Here is an 11,822-nt window from a genome sequence, read left to right as displayed (position 1 = left end):
TTTTTAAAGTGAGTACTACCCTATATATTGTGAAAGAGAACTTTATTTCGGTGTAAAAAAAACTTTCTCTAATTGGCAGGACATTGTTTATTTATCACCAAAAGGAAGTACATAACCTAGTGTAACTGATGACCAAAAAGCAGCTTCAGAACTTTAGCATACTAGCCTAAGGACATGTACAATGGTTGATACAACTGTCTTATTTTAGGCATTCCACGTCAATTAGAAAAGACAACAAAATATGTTGTACAATGGGTTATCTCTTAGTGTTCTATCTTAGAATTAATATTTAGATGAATAAATTAACTAAATAAATGTTAAGAAAAAGTGAAATCTAGTACAATGGTAAATTTGATTTATCTTTGACTTATCATTTTTGTGAAGAGATTATCTCTTAATTAAAAAAAGACTTGTTCCTTTTCTTCGTTTCTCTCTCTTCCATATCAGATTTTATCCTATGTGACATCGCTAAAAGAAGGCTGACGTCGCCCCATTGTACACGTCCTAACAACTTTTGATCTTATATCGGTAAAACACACCACAGCCACACCAAAGGAAAGCGAGAGAACAAGGATAGACGGATAAGAGCACCGAGTTATTTCGTGCAACCCCACGAAAGCACATGGATTTACTACACCTGCACGTCTACTACACTCAACACCCACCACGTAGCATGATTGAGCCGTGGCTTGCTCGCTGGCTCGCTGCTGCCAAACAAACGAATCGAGCGACCTCCCGATTTACTACACCTGCTGTGGCTTGCTCGCTACAGTGTAGGAGTAGTCTTCTTTTCGGAAAAAAGAAGAAGTGTAGGAGTAGTCGGGAAGCAGCGAGAGCCACAAGAATCGAGCGGCCTCCTGATTTTCTCCCTAGGATATTTGCGGGAGGTCAGAAAAGCGGTCCGGAAAAGCGTAAAGCGAACAAAAATCCTGTCCGACGTGGCACCCTGGCCTCGCTCTTTTTCTCCTCCCCCTCCCCCGCCTGCTGGTCGTAACGCACGCCTCATTTCTTGGCTTCTCCCCACAGCCTCCTGCTCTCTCCCTACTGCCTCATCAAACAGCTTCTGGAAACTAAATTTTAGGAGTTAGTGACTTTGCTTCTTTTCGTGGTAGCCTTGTTGTTGCTGCAGCAGGATTTGGCTTCGCTGGTAGTATTTGTGTTCAAGAGTCTGCAGATATGGCTTGTTTTGAGGTAATTAATCTTATTTTTATGGTGTTCTGTTCAACTGAGTTTCTTCTGGATCGTTTCGTGGAGTAGTAGAGCAAAACATGTTGGATGAAGTATTCCTTCACGGCAGATGCATGGTCAAGGAACTGTTTTTCCCAACGAAAATATGCTAGATATTTGTTGGAAATATCTTCTTTTGCAGAAAATATGCTAGATATTTGTATCCCCATGAAATCGAGTCTAACAGAATCGTTCCTTTTTTTCTCCCTGAAGCAAACCAAGGCGATAGATGATCAAAGACCTGGTGCTGCTCAAGTTGGGCACCAAAACATCACGGAAGATCTCAGGAATCCTCAGAATTCCAGCGACATCGACATGCTAGCCGAAGCGCGAGTCCCCAAGGCGCGGAAGCCTTACATGATAACGAAGCAGCGGGAGAAATGGACCGAGGACGAACACAAGCTCTTCTTGGAAGCCATGCATCTCCACGGCCGCGCCTGGCGCCGTATACAAGGTACTTTTCACCTTCAACAAGCTCCGTGAGCCGCCATGTGTAAAGCATCCGATTAACCAGGCCTTATCTGACAAGGTTACGCTTTGACTCCGCAGAGCACATCGGCACCAAGACAGCCGTGCAGATCAGGAGCCACGCGCAGAAATTCTTCTCCAAGGTCTCATAGCCTTCTCTTGTACAAAATCCCCTTTCATCTGGCTCGGAAAATAATACTCCATGGAGTAAAATCCATGGGTTGTGTTGCTTGCAAGCCGATGTAAGCCGCTCAATCATGGAGAGCAGATGCTATCCATGCTGTGTGTCGATGCCATGTTTCTGACTTGCTGTATGCCATAACTTGTTCAGGTTATCAGAGAATCGTCCGGGGATAGCAGCAACAGCTCAGGCGCCGCAGCGCCGGCGATTCAGATCCCTCCGCCGCGGCCCAAGAGGAAGTCGGTGCACCCGTACCCGTGCAATATGAGGAGTGCATCGGGCAATCTCGCCCGTGAACTCCCACGGCTTCAGAAGCCTCAGCTGCAGATGCAGCAGACCCTGTGTGAGCAGGTGAATGGTTCGCCGACATCTGTTGTGACCGCATCCCTGATTGGCTCTGAGAACTTTGACAGCGATACCTCGACGATTGACATTGAAGAGAGATGCCCCACTTCAAGCATAGCAACGGATGAGTTCGCTGTGCAAGTGCCACCAACCGATGCTGAGGTACTTTCTCAGCGACATAGTAGTAATCCCACACAAAGCAAATCGTCTTTATATCTTGCAAGGATGTAGATGTGGGGTACCTGATCTTAAGTCCGATAATTCTCCACCATATCGATGCACCAACAAGTCTTTGTGCATTATTGACAGTAATTTTGGTATCTTGTAATTTATATATTTCAACCCACTTGACAATATGATCAATAACGCACTTGACAATACGATCAAATTGACTGAAGCGTTAACTTTTCAATCCTAACGAATTCATCAATTTTGCATTTCAGGAGGTCAAGGGCAGTAATACTTCCAAAGAAGTTGTGTGTGACACATCCGAAGCTCCAGTCCTTAAGTTATTTGGGAAGAGAGTTGTGGTCAATGATTCACATCAGCGGCCAAACCTCTGTAACATGCAGACTGTCACAGAAATGGAGCTGGATGCTTCAGCTGAGACAACCACCAGTGGAACTGGGAAGTTTTCTTCCCACGGTGCATCAGAAGAGAACACATGGAACCCATGGCTGACAAATATGCAACAGTTTATGTGTTATCTTCCCCAAGGGGCAGTTTTCTTCAGCTACAATGATGGAAGTGTGCCTTACCCCCAGCTGTCAAACCCCAAGCCTGTAACTTCAGATCAACAACATCAGCAGCAACCTTCTGAAGCTGAATACAAACTTACGCGGAGGGAAGCATCACTGGCAGAATCAAACACAACATCCAGCAGTGTGCCTGAAACCACAACTCAGTGTTCAGATTATGCTGAATCCTGTACAAAAGCAAATGGCGATGATGACACAATAGTACCTGTTGCAGGCTTCAGAAAATATGTGAGCCCAAACTCTATCCACCAACGAGGATTCATGCCATACAAGAGGTGTGCAGCTGAAAGCAAGGTACAGCCACAGGCCCCCGGCGAGGAGGCAGATGGAGAGATGACGAGGTTGTGCTTGTAATTGTTAAGTCCTGACTGTCACAACGCTACTATAGATGGTGATATTGAGCATAAATGACTACTGTACTTAACAAAGGCTGTTCTTCAGTTACTCATGAGGCAGATTGAAACTACGTTGGTCTTCCACAAATGGAAGAGCAGCTGTGGATCTTGTGTCTTCATACTCCCTCACAGATAGTGTGTGTGTAATTTTGCCTTAACGTTGGAGTTTCAGAGGTCAATGATGGCCTATATTTTGGGACAATTGTAGTAGGATTGCACTGATGTAAAATATACAGTTCTTATCTGTAAAACAATGACAAATATAGCAGAAATGCTGCAAGGCCTTATTCAGTTGTACTACTATATGTTTTTGATGGATCAACTTTAGAAACTCATGCCAAACAGGTGAAACCCATCCTTTACATGCAAAATGCTAAGCATGCCAAGAGTAACTTCTACTTGTACCAAGATGCTGTGATGTACTAGATGCATGGAATTAGATGGAAACTGGTTGTCAAACCCTTCTTTGTATTAGCAACAATACGGGTGAACATTTAAACCTGACGGATTCTCTCATATGCGTTGTACCCACACGAATTCGCTATCTGATTTGGCAGTGAATTTGGAGCCCAGACTCCAGACCTTCGCTTTGCAACATCAACAAAGATTACTTTACCGCCCAGGAACTGGGAATGGTTCGGAGAAATCGCAATTATCAGAAACTAGCAGATGAAAAGAAACCTAGTTTTAGTTTGTTGAGATGAAAAGCAGCCTAGTTTTTACCGTTCTGGGAAGGCCTGTACCCGGGAGGGCGAAAATGCTTTAAGATCCGTGCTGAAGAACTGCCCGTGGCCCGTGGGGCGTGGGGAATCCAAATTGATTTCCTTCGGATCCTGTGTCCCTCTGACCATGGTACTGGATTTTCGGAAATCTTTGCGAGGAGCCGAGGATGCACGACGAGACGCCTACCGCTGACGTGCTGCCTCGTGGCGCTGCTAGCGGAGGCGCTCGGTAGGCGGAAGCAGGCGATGGCGCCGGCGGCGTAGAGACCGCGCGCACTGCAGGACCCGCCAGATGAGGCGACCGGAATATGCGGATGCGAGGGGGATGGAGAGGACGAGGAGTAGAGTAGAGAAGGAGCGGCGGCGGGGCTAACGCCTAACGGTGGTCGGCGAAGACGCGCGGGCGGTCGCCTGTGCCCTCTGGGGATTTCAAGGGTTTGTATTCTGCTTCTGCGATGTGTCCTCCGCCGCAACAGAAACCGTATTCTCATGTACAATGCTTTTCCATTATGACAGGAATTCGGTTCAGAACTGATCTATATCAGCTTTGCTCTCTTGAGCAGACAGATCAACGACACATTGTCATTCCATTCAAGGGCTCAGGGTGGAACCGTTGGAAAATTAAGCAATTTTGAAAATAACAAATTAATGATTAATCCCTAATAATAAAAGTAGGAAGGTTTTCTTCGTTGTCGTCCGCCGTGCATCAATTTCCGTGCATGTTCTGATTTTTCGTGTCTCCTTACACTCCATCGAACCTTCTTTTTCCTATTCGCACAGCGTTGCCTTCCCGGGCCACCGTCGGGCGTCGGATTAGATTATCGTGCAAGAGACGAGCAAAGGGGTCCAGGACTGATCGGCGCTATCCACCGTTCCTCGTGCACTGCACCACCCCGTGCTCTGACGCCAGCCACGGCCGGCAGGCGGTGTGGACTGGGTGCCATGTCTGTGGCTGCGGCTGCTAGCATCAGCCCCGAGATCATTTTGATGAATGTCCAATTATATTGTTATGTTTTGTATAAACATGAATTTTCGTGTGCACATGTTTAAGAGGCCGTGGCAACGCACGGGCGCTGTATTAGTTTCATAATATAGATCATGACGACAGCAACAATTACCATATGCATTTCGAATATACTAGAGGTATTCAACAGCACAATCAATAATAGTATAATCTCCCAGATCATAACTAAACGGTAGATCGAATTACGGTGTACGTACTGTTGCAGTGGAGAGGAAGCCGTTGATGTTGTGTTCGCTTGACGAAGTTGTTGACGAACAAGATGGCGGCGCGTCGCGCACCCGCTGGTTCGAGAAGGCAGACAACCCGTGGTTGCAGGAAAGCGAGCAGTCGCGCGGAGCGCTTCCCAAAAACCTTATTCGCCCTCTCCCGTAAAGGATCGCAAAGGCGAAAGATTCTAGAGACCTGCTCTCCCGATCGCTGGTGCACGCCGGCGCTCGGGATGGAGTAGACTACGATGACGGCACAAAAGCAAGAGAAAGGCGAAGCTCTAGCTTGGTTGTGTTGCGTACCGATCGGAGGGAGGAGACGGCTGTATATATAATCATGCAGGTATAGATCGGTTCGGTTTAGGAAACCTGAACCGACTCCACAAAATCTGCACGCATCCGTAACAGATTCCAAAAATACCTCACGCGCGTGACAAAAAAATAAGAATCCCGGCCCCGCACCGGCACGGCTCGAAATCGATCCACGAAACGTGACGCGCGCGTGCGTTGTGACGAGGCAAGCGGAGGAGCGCGTGTGGGGATTTCGCTTGCTCACTTGCTCAATAGGTGAGAAGCAACATTCCTTATATGTTGGTCTCACTCACTCTAAACTAGTAAGGTGAGAATATTCCCATTTACACTCTCCTCATCCCACTTCATGAATGGTCCTTTGAAATTTTGAGAATTTATTAAAATTGGTCTTTGGTTGATCAGGCCCACAACCCAAATTCTAACCGGAACCATATATCCAAACCCTTGCGTTCCCATCTCATCAACATCAAACCTATCGGAATCTGTACATAAACGGAACAAACCATGGCGCCACCCAGTTGGCCAGTTCTTCCTGGTGGAAGCATATTGACAGTAAGTTCAACTGCGCATTGTACAAAGCAAAGTTGATTAGATCACTATGCAGTTTACAAAATTCCCGCTGCTTCATGCTACGCGCCTACCTGCTGAATACTGCTCAATTGTTCAGTTTGGTCTGTTCAATTTGGTAGCACCGGTTACCCCCATGTACAATTCTTGTGCTGGTCACCGTAAATGGCAGTTCAGAGATGGTGTAGCCGCTTTCTTGGTGCTGTACTTTTCATATACCTTGCTCATGTTCTCTTCCCACCAGCGTTGAGCTTGCTTCTCGCTAAAATGCTTCCGACTGCATAACCAATAACACGTTATCAGCAAGCAAGTAAAACAACAGGTAATCAGCAAAAACCACCATAAAGCCTTATATGATTCACCTGAATCTCATTCGCCTTATGTCTTTCTGTCCGCTTGGGGATACAGCAAGTGTAGCATACACTCCACGTTCAATCTGCTCGATCACGCCATCAATTGGAGCAGAAGTGGAATCTGCTTCTGTGGTATATCCACTACCGTCAGATTTTCTGGCGATATTCTGGTGACCATCAATTGGAGCAGCCGTGGAATTTGATTCCGTGGTATATCCATCGCTGTCAAATGTTCTGGCGATATTATGATGACTGAATGATCCATCTGCTGGCACAACGACATCTGTTGAAGGTGCTCGTCTTGGGACGCTATTAGGTGTGATCTTTGAGTTTCCTGATTGTTGTCCAACTGAAAGTTTTTCTGACAAGGCATTACACTGCACAGTTTACAATAGCCAAACATCAAGGAGGAGTGGTGCATCATGCAGTGGTATTTTCTTTTGAGATATCATGCAGTGATATTAGTTCTTTGTTACTGGAACAGATACCATCATTAACATGGAACGAGATTACGTTGAGCTCATACCTGATTGGTTAAAACCTTTATGATATCTTTTGCAGCTTTACATTTTGCCGCCTCATCCCTAACAAGTAACCATGTCTCATCAAGTCTTTGTTTGTAAAGTTGGGCTATAAGATTTTTCTGCTGGCATTGTTCTCCAAGAGCAGTGACCTGCTTGAACAGCAACAAGAACATGAGCTTTCTTCAGTTGTCAAAGGGATAGGTGGGTGTGGCGGGGTTGGGGGAGCTTAATTGCTGACCAACAATAAGTGAATTACCTGTGAGCGAAGCTGTTTTACTTCCTCCTTGAGCATCGTCTCCGTCATAGTCAATTCTTCTTTCTGGCTATCAGTAGACCGTCGCAAAGAGTTGCCAACCTTCAGCCCTACAGAGTCATGCATTCTTTGGGAAAAAGATACACTGTGCATCTGGTTATTTGATATCGGCTGATGCTTGAAATTTTCTCGTGCAGATACAAATTGACCAGGACACTCAACTTGGCCCCATCTTCGAGTTTTTTCTTGAATTGGAATGGCAGAATCCACATTTTTCTGATTGGGACCTTGTACTGCGGCCATCTTTTCTACAATGAGGTTTGCTTCCTTGAATAAACGTGACAGTTTAGGTGTATATGCCTTTATTTCTGCTCTAAACATGTCTCCCTTGCTGATCTTTGGTTGTGGCTTGAATTTGCTAGAATCCACGACTTTCTGTAGCTGACAGAAGCACACATCACAAACACGATATCTTCTGTTCTTGTCTGCCTTTGCAATCTTGTTACTACTGCAGGAATTGCAGAACATGGAACCACAGTTGTAGCAGCTGTGCTTCTTTCTAGTAAAACCAAAAGCCATCTGGCATCCGCTGCATATGGATTGGTCCTTTACTGACATACCCTTATGCAAACAGACTGCGGCACTAAAATTGGAGCCACAAGCTATACTTTGAACATGCCTACCTTGTAGTGCCTCTACTAAAGTAGGAGAGCTCCTATTGTCATAGTCACCTAAACCAAGTTGCCCATCTGCACCTTTACCCCAGGTAAAAACTTGTCCTTTCAAAGTTAACACGGCTACATGTGAAGAACCAGATGATATCTCTCTAACAAACTCATTCTTAAGTGTTCCTTCAACGGTACAAATAGATTCACCATCTGCATGTGGGTTGCCTAGTTGCCCATGCTTGGAACTTCCAATGGTAAATACCACACCAGTAGAAGTAAGCACAACAGTCAGAGCTGCCCCGCAGGATACCTGAAGAAAATCATAGCTGGTGAGTAAATCGACGCAGGTCGGTACAAGCTTAATTTTTTTGTCAGCGTGACCTAGCTTCCCTCTATCTGCATCACCCCATGTGAATAACTTGCCACTGGGAGCGTTGCAGTTGAAACTGCTTGTTACTTCAACAACGGCAGCCGTGTGCCATGGCCCGCATGCCACAGATTTCACTCTTAACCCTTTTAAGGACTCTACTTCTTTTGGTCGAGCAATTCCTTGTTTATCCCCATGTCCAAGAACACCAAATGTTCCATCTCCATATGTGAATAGCTGACCAGAAGATGTTATAATCGCTGTGTGCCACTCGCCACAAGCAATTTTCGACACAGAAATGCTGTCCATAGGACCGAACAATTTATGGGGAGACCATTGGTTCCTCTCGTACCAGTTACTCAACAAACCCAGCCTATGAGCTCCTTCGCTCCATTCAAGAAGTTCGCCAGAAACCGTGACTGCACAGGTGTGCTTTGATCCGAATGCAACAGCCTTCACATGTACAGAGGCAAGAGCCTCGACCAATTTAGGGCACGAGACACTGTCATTTATTTGGTGTCCCAATGTCCTGCTACTCTCATTGCCCCAGGAAAAGACCTCCCCTAGCTTCGTGACTATGGCTGCATGATTCTCCCCACAAGCAATGCTCTGTACATCAAGCATTGTGGTTGATGCCACTAACCTCGGAAGGGCCTTTGGAATATCTTCACTGTCTAACATACTGCCAAGAACATCGCCCCAGAGAAAAACATCATTCAGAGAATCCAATCTGCATGCTGCCCGGGGCACTTCAAATGTTTTCAGATTAGGTTTTTGAGTAATCTGTGTCTTATGTTTGTTACCAACCAAAATGTCCTTCAGACCATGTCTTGCCGGATTCGTCACCTTGGGGTTAAGCTTCTCCAGGTAAGAGTCTACATCAGAAAATGTTTGCTGTCTTTGGTAAAATAATGCTTCCGAACAATCAAGGTAACTACCAAAGAAATCTTTTGGTGTCATCTTAGGACTCCCATACGATGGATATACCTTCAAGAAGTAATTAAATTAGGCTAAGCGTCAATCTCAAGAAAAATATTACAATTTGATTGAGAACGCCTAGAATTTCAAAGAGAACCACAGATCAGAAATGTCTACATACGTACATGAGCAACTTTAGATATCCATTCCTTGTGAAAATAGAGTTTGGAGGCAAGTCAATTAATTTATTTGCAGATCACGTTTAATAACCTTTTCCAATTATTATGTTATCTGGACAAAGGGTGGTTTGATGCAATTGATACCACTCAGTAGAACGTTAGAATTTTGTGCTTCTCCATTGACCATTTCCTGAGTCTAAAGTTCAGATAAACCAGCGAAAATACAACCAAATATAGTTTGCCACATGAACCTTTCTGAAATAAAAATAAAGTTCCCTTAGATAGCATCATGTAAGTTCTAGAACAAACCTGTTTGTGCCTTGGTGTGTCGTGCACAGCTGATAGCTTGCTCTTTCGCTGAATATAGCTGCGGGGAGTATTTGTGCAACTGGTTATCTGCCTACCGCTCTTTGACCCAACTGATGAAAATGGACTGTGAGCTGATATTAAGGCTGTTAAGCCAAGATGCCAGCATTCGGCTTGATCTCTATCTCTACAGATCTGGGTCAAGATGATTATCAAAATATGTGGAGAAAAATGGGCACTGAAATCCGATAGATAATATCTAGCAAGGGATATACCAAGTCCAGTGAGCATTCGCCATTTCTGTATATAAGTGACAAGGATTGATATTCCTTCTCTGGCCAGCGCTGACGTAGAAAGTTTATCTGTAAAATTCTGAAACCTTTAGAAATAGCAGTGATATGTGATGAATAACAAACATGATAATTTGTTCAGGGCTAAACGGATTCCATACAGTCTTCTGTCCAAGAATTACGGTTGACACGGAGTTTAAGCTCAGATGTTTTTCCCTATCTTTGGAGTACCATACCAATGTTTTCTCATCCTGCAAAGAGAGGAAAAAATAAATCTTTGCCATGACTGGAAGGTAGATTTTCAGTTACATAACAGTTTTACCCGACTATAGGTTTATCAGCGAGCAATTATTGTAAACTGAAATGAAAACACGACGCTCCATACTTCAATTTGACTGGCCTATTAACATTATAAGAGCAAAGATCAATTAGGTTTTCTAGGGATTACAAGGCATTAAGGTAACTTTTTTTAGGGATTACAAGGCATTACGTAACGAGTAGTCTCTGGTAACAGCGTAGCTAATTGGGCTTGTACTCCCAAATTTAAACCCTCATCTTTATACATCAAGAGATACCAGAGTTACTCACGGAAGACAGCCTGAACGGGCAGAATTTGGGCTTTCCTCTCTTGCCGCATTTCAGGAGATGTGCGCCCTTCTTCAGAGCAACAATGGCCTGAACATAGAGAGAGGTAAACCGTCAGATCACATTAATTCTCGGCGCATTCCACCCTGGAATGTGGAATGTGCGGACGATAAATTCCTAAATCAGGTCAGTTTTTAAGTACTAGGAGAATGTATCCCCCGAACCCACGCTCAGAAGAAAAAAAAAAAGAGGGAATGATGAGAGTTCAGAAGAACCATTCCGAGCTTTCTGATTCCAAAAAGTCAAAAACGACGAAGAAATCTCGAGATGAAGGGAGCTACAAGGAGAAGGAAAAAAAACTGTTTCAACCTGCTCAACACCTCTTGTTGGCGTCCTCCCATCAAAGCTCCCAGCCATTGCAGGCAAAGGGGAGAAAAGGGTCAGATGAAGCAACCAGTTGACAACAACTAGGATTTGGCTCAAACAACTGGTATTTGCTCGCAAGTGACACAATGCCGAAGATGGCAGTGAAGCGACTGAAAGAGAAGGCAGAAGACTGGAGAGGATGAAAGAAGAAAGAGAAGAGGAAATATGGAGCGAGCAAAGCTTAGAAAAGGAGATTGGTGTCTCTTGCAGCAAGAGGAGGAAGAGAGAGACGCTGGCAGTGGCAGGTGAGCTTTTGTCCTTTTGCTTTCGTGCACACGAGGCACAGGCGGAAGCAGAAACAGATGAAGGCAGGCGTCTTCGTTCTGTGAGCTCCGTGTCAGCTTGTGGGCAGAAATCCTTTGCATCACTTCCTGTAGTCTAGGTTCCTTTCCTTGCATTATTTTTTTATGCAAGTTTCCCTGCATTCTATAGTGATTAACAACTAATTTAGGTCGAATTGCTCACGAAATGCAGATGTTTGCTTAGTTAACGCCTTAACGGTCATAACGATGTTCTATAGGCACTGGCCACTGCCTGTACCAAAATAGGTTGTGCCACTCGGAATTAACCCAAAACTTGTCACGGGGTTCTTTGCCGCTGTTGGCAGATACTCCTACCCAAGAAGGGCAGGCTGACGATGGCTCATCGTGATGTACTCATATGATGACTGAGGACGACCATAAGTCGTTGGTTGGTAGTTGTGGCCTGTCAGCAAAAACACCCTTGATTCAGCTGAAAAGGCGAGCAA

At 45.0% G+C, this 11,822-nt stretch overlaps 2 protein-coding genes and 1 long non-coding RNA gene across 4 annotated transcripts; 1 reads left to right on the top strand and 2 right to left on the bottom strand.

Moving 5' to 3' along the window:
* Positions 1 to 914: 914 nt before the first annotated feature.
* LOC100842816 (protein REVEILLE 7-like) lies at positions 915 to 3,665 on the top strand. The gene is made up of 5 exons (XM_003580344.4): positions 915 to 1,191; positions 1,441 to 1,681; positions 1,777 to 1,838; positions 2,027 to 2,383; positions 2,665 to 3,665. The coding sequence occupies exons 1-5, from the start codon at positions 1,177 to 1,179 to the stop codon at positions 3,331 to 3,333; spliced, it is 1,344 nt and encodes a 447-aa protein (XP_003580392.1). The 5' UTR covers positions 915 to 1,176; the 3' UTR covers positions 3,334 to 3,665.
* On the bottom strand, positions 3,561 to 4,590 carry LOC112269410. The gene is made up of 2 exons (XR_002961249.1): positions 4,098 to 4,590; positions 3,561 to 4,000 (listed from the first exon to the last, which is right to left on the bottom strand). It is a non-coding gene; the product is annotated as an uncharacterized LOC112269410 (long non-coding RNA).
* Positions 4,591 to 5,989: 1,399 nt separating this feature from the next.
* LOC100842512 (PH, RCC1 and FYVE domains-containing protein 1) lies at positions 5,990 to 11,356 on the bottom strand. 2 transcript variants are annotated; one of them, XR_001404643.2, is made up of 10 exons: positions 11,018 to 11,356; positions 10,652 to 10,738; positions 10,225 to 10,314; positions 10,049 to 10,135; positions 9,777 to 9,968; positions 7,339 to 9,357; positions 7,085 to 7,231; positions 6,568 to 6,935; positions 6,280 to 6,482; positions 5,990 to 6,200 (listed from the first exon to the last, which is right to left on the bottom strand). XR_001404643.2 is itself a non-coding variant. In XM_010228931.3 (9 exons), the coding sequence occupies exons 1-9, from the start codon at positions 11,063 to 11,065 to the stop codon at positions 6,362 to 6,364; spliced, it is 3,159 nt and encodes a 1,052-aa protein (XP_010227233.1). In that variant the 5' UTR covers positions 11,066 to 11,356; the 3' UTR covers positions 5,990 to 6,361. The 2 variants fall into 2 exon arrangements, 1 of the variants encoding a protein (XP_010227233.1); XM_010228931.3 differs by having other exon boundaries at positions 5,990 to 6,482.
* Positions 11,357 to 11,822: the final 466 nt, after the last annotated feature.

This window comes from Brachypodium distachyon, chromosome 5 (assembly GCF_000005505.3).
Source record: "Brachypodium distachyon strain Bd21 chromosome 5, Brachypodium_distachyon_v3.0, whole genome shotgun sequence".
Taxonomy (NCBI): Eukaryota; Viridiplantae; Streptophyta; class Magnoliopsida; order Poales; family Poaceae; genus Brachypodium; species Brachypodium distachyon.
The sequence above is the reverse complement of the archived record's forward strand: the minus strand, read 5'-3'. Positions and strand labels throughout refer to the sequence as shown.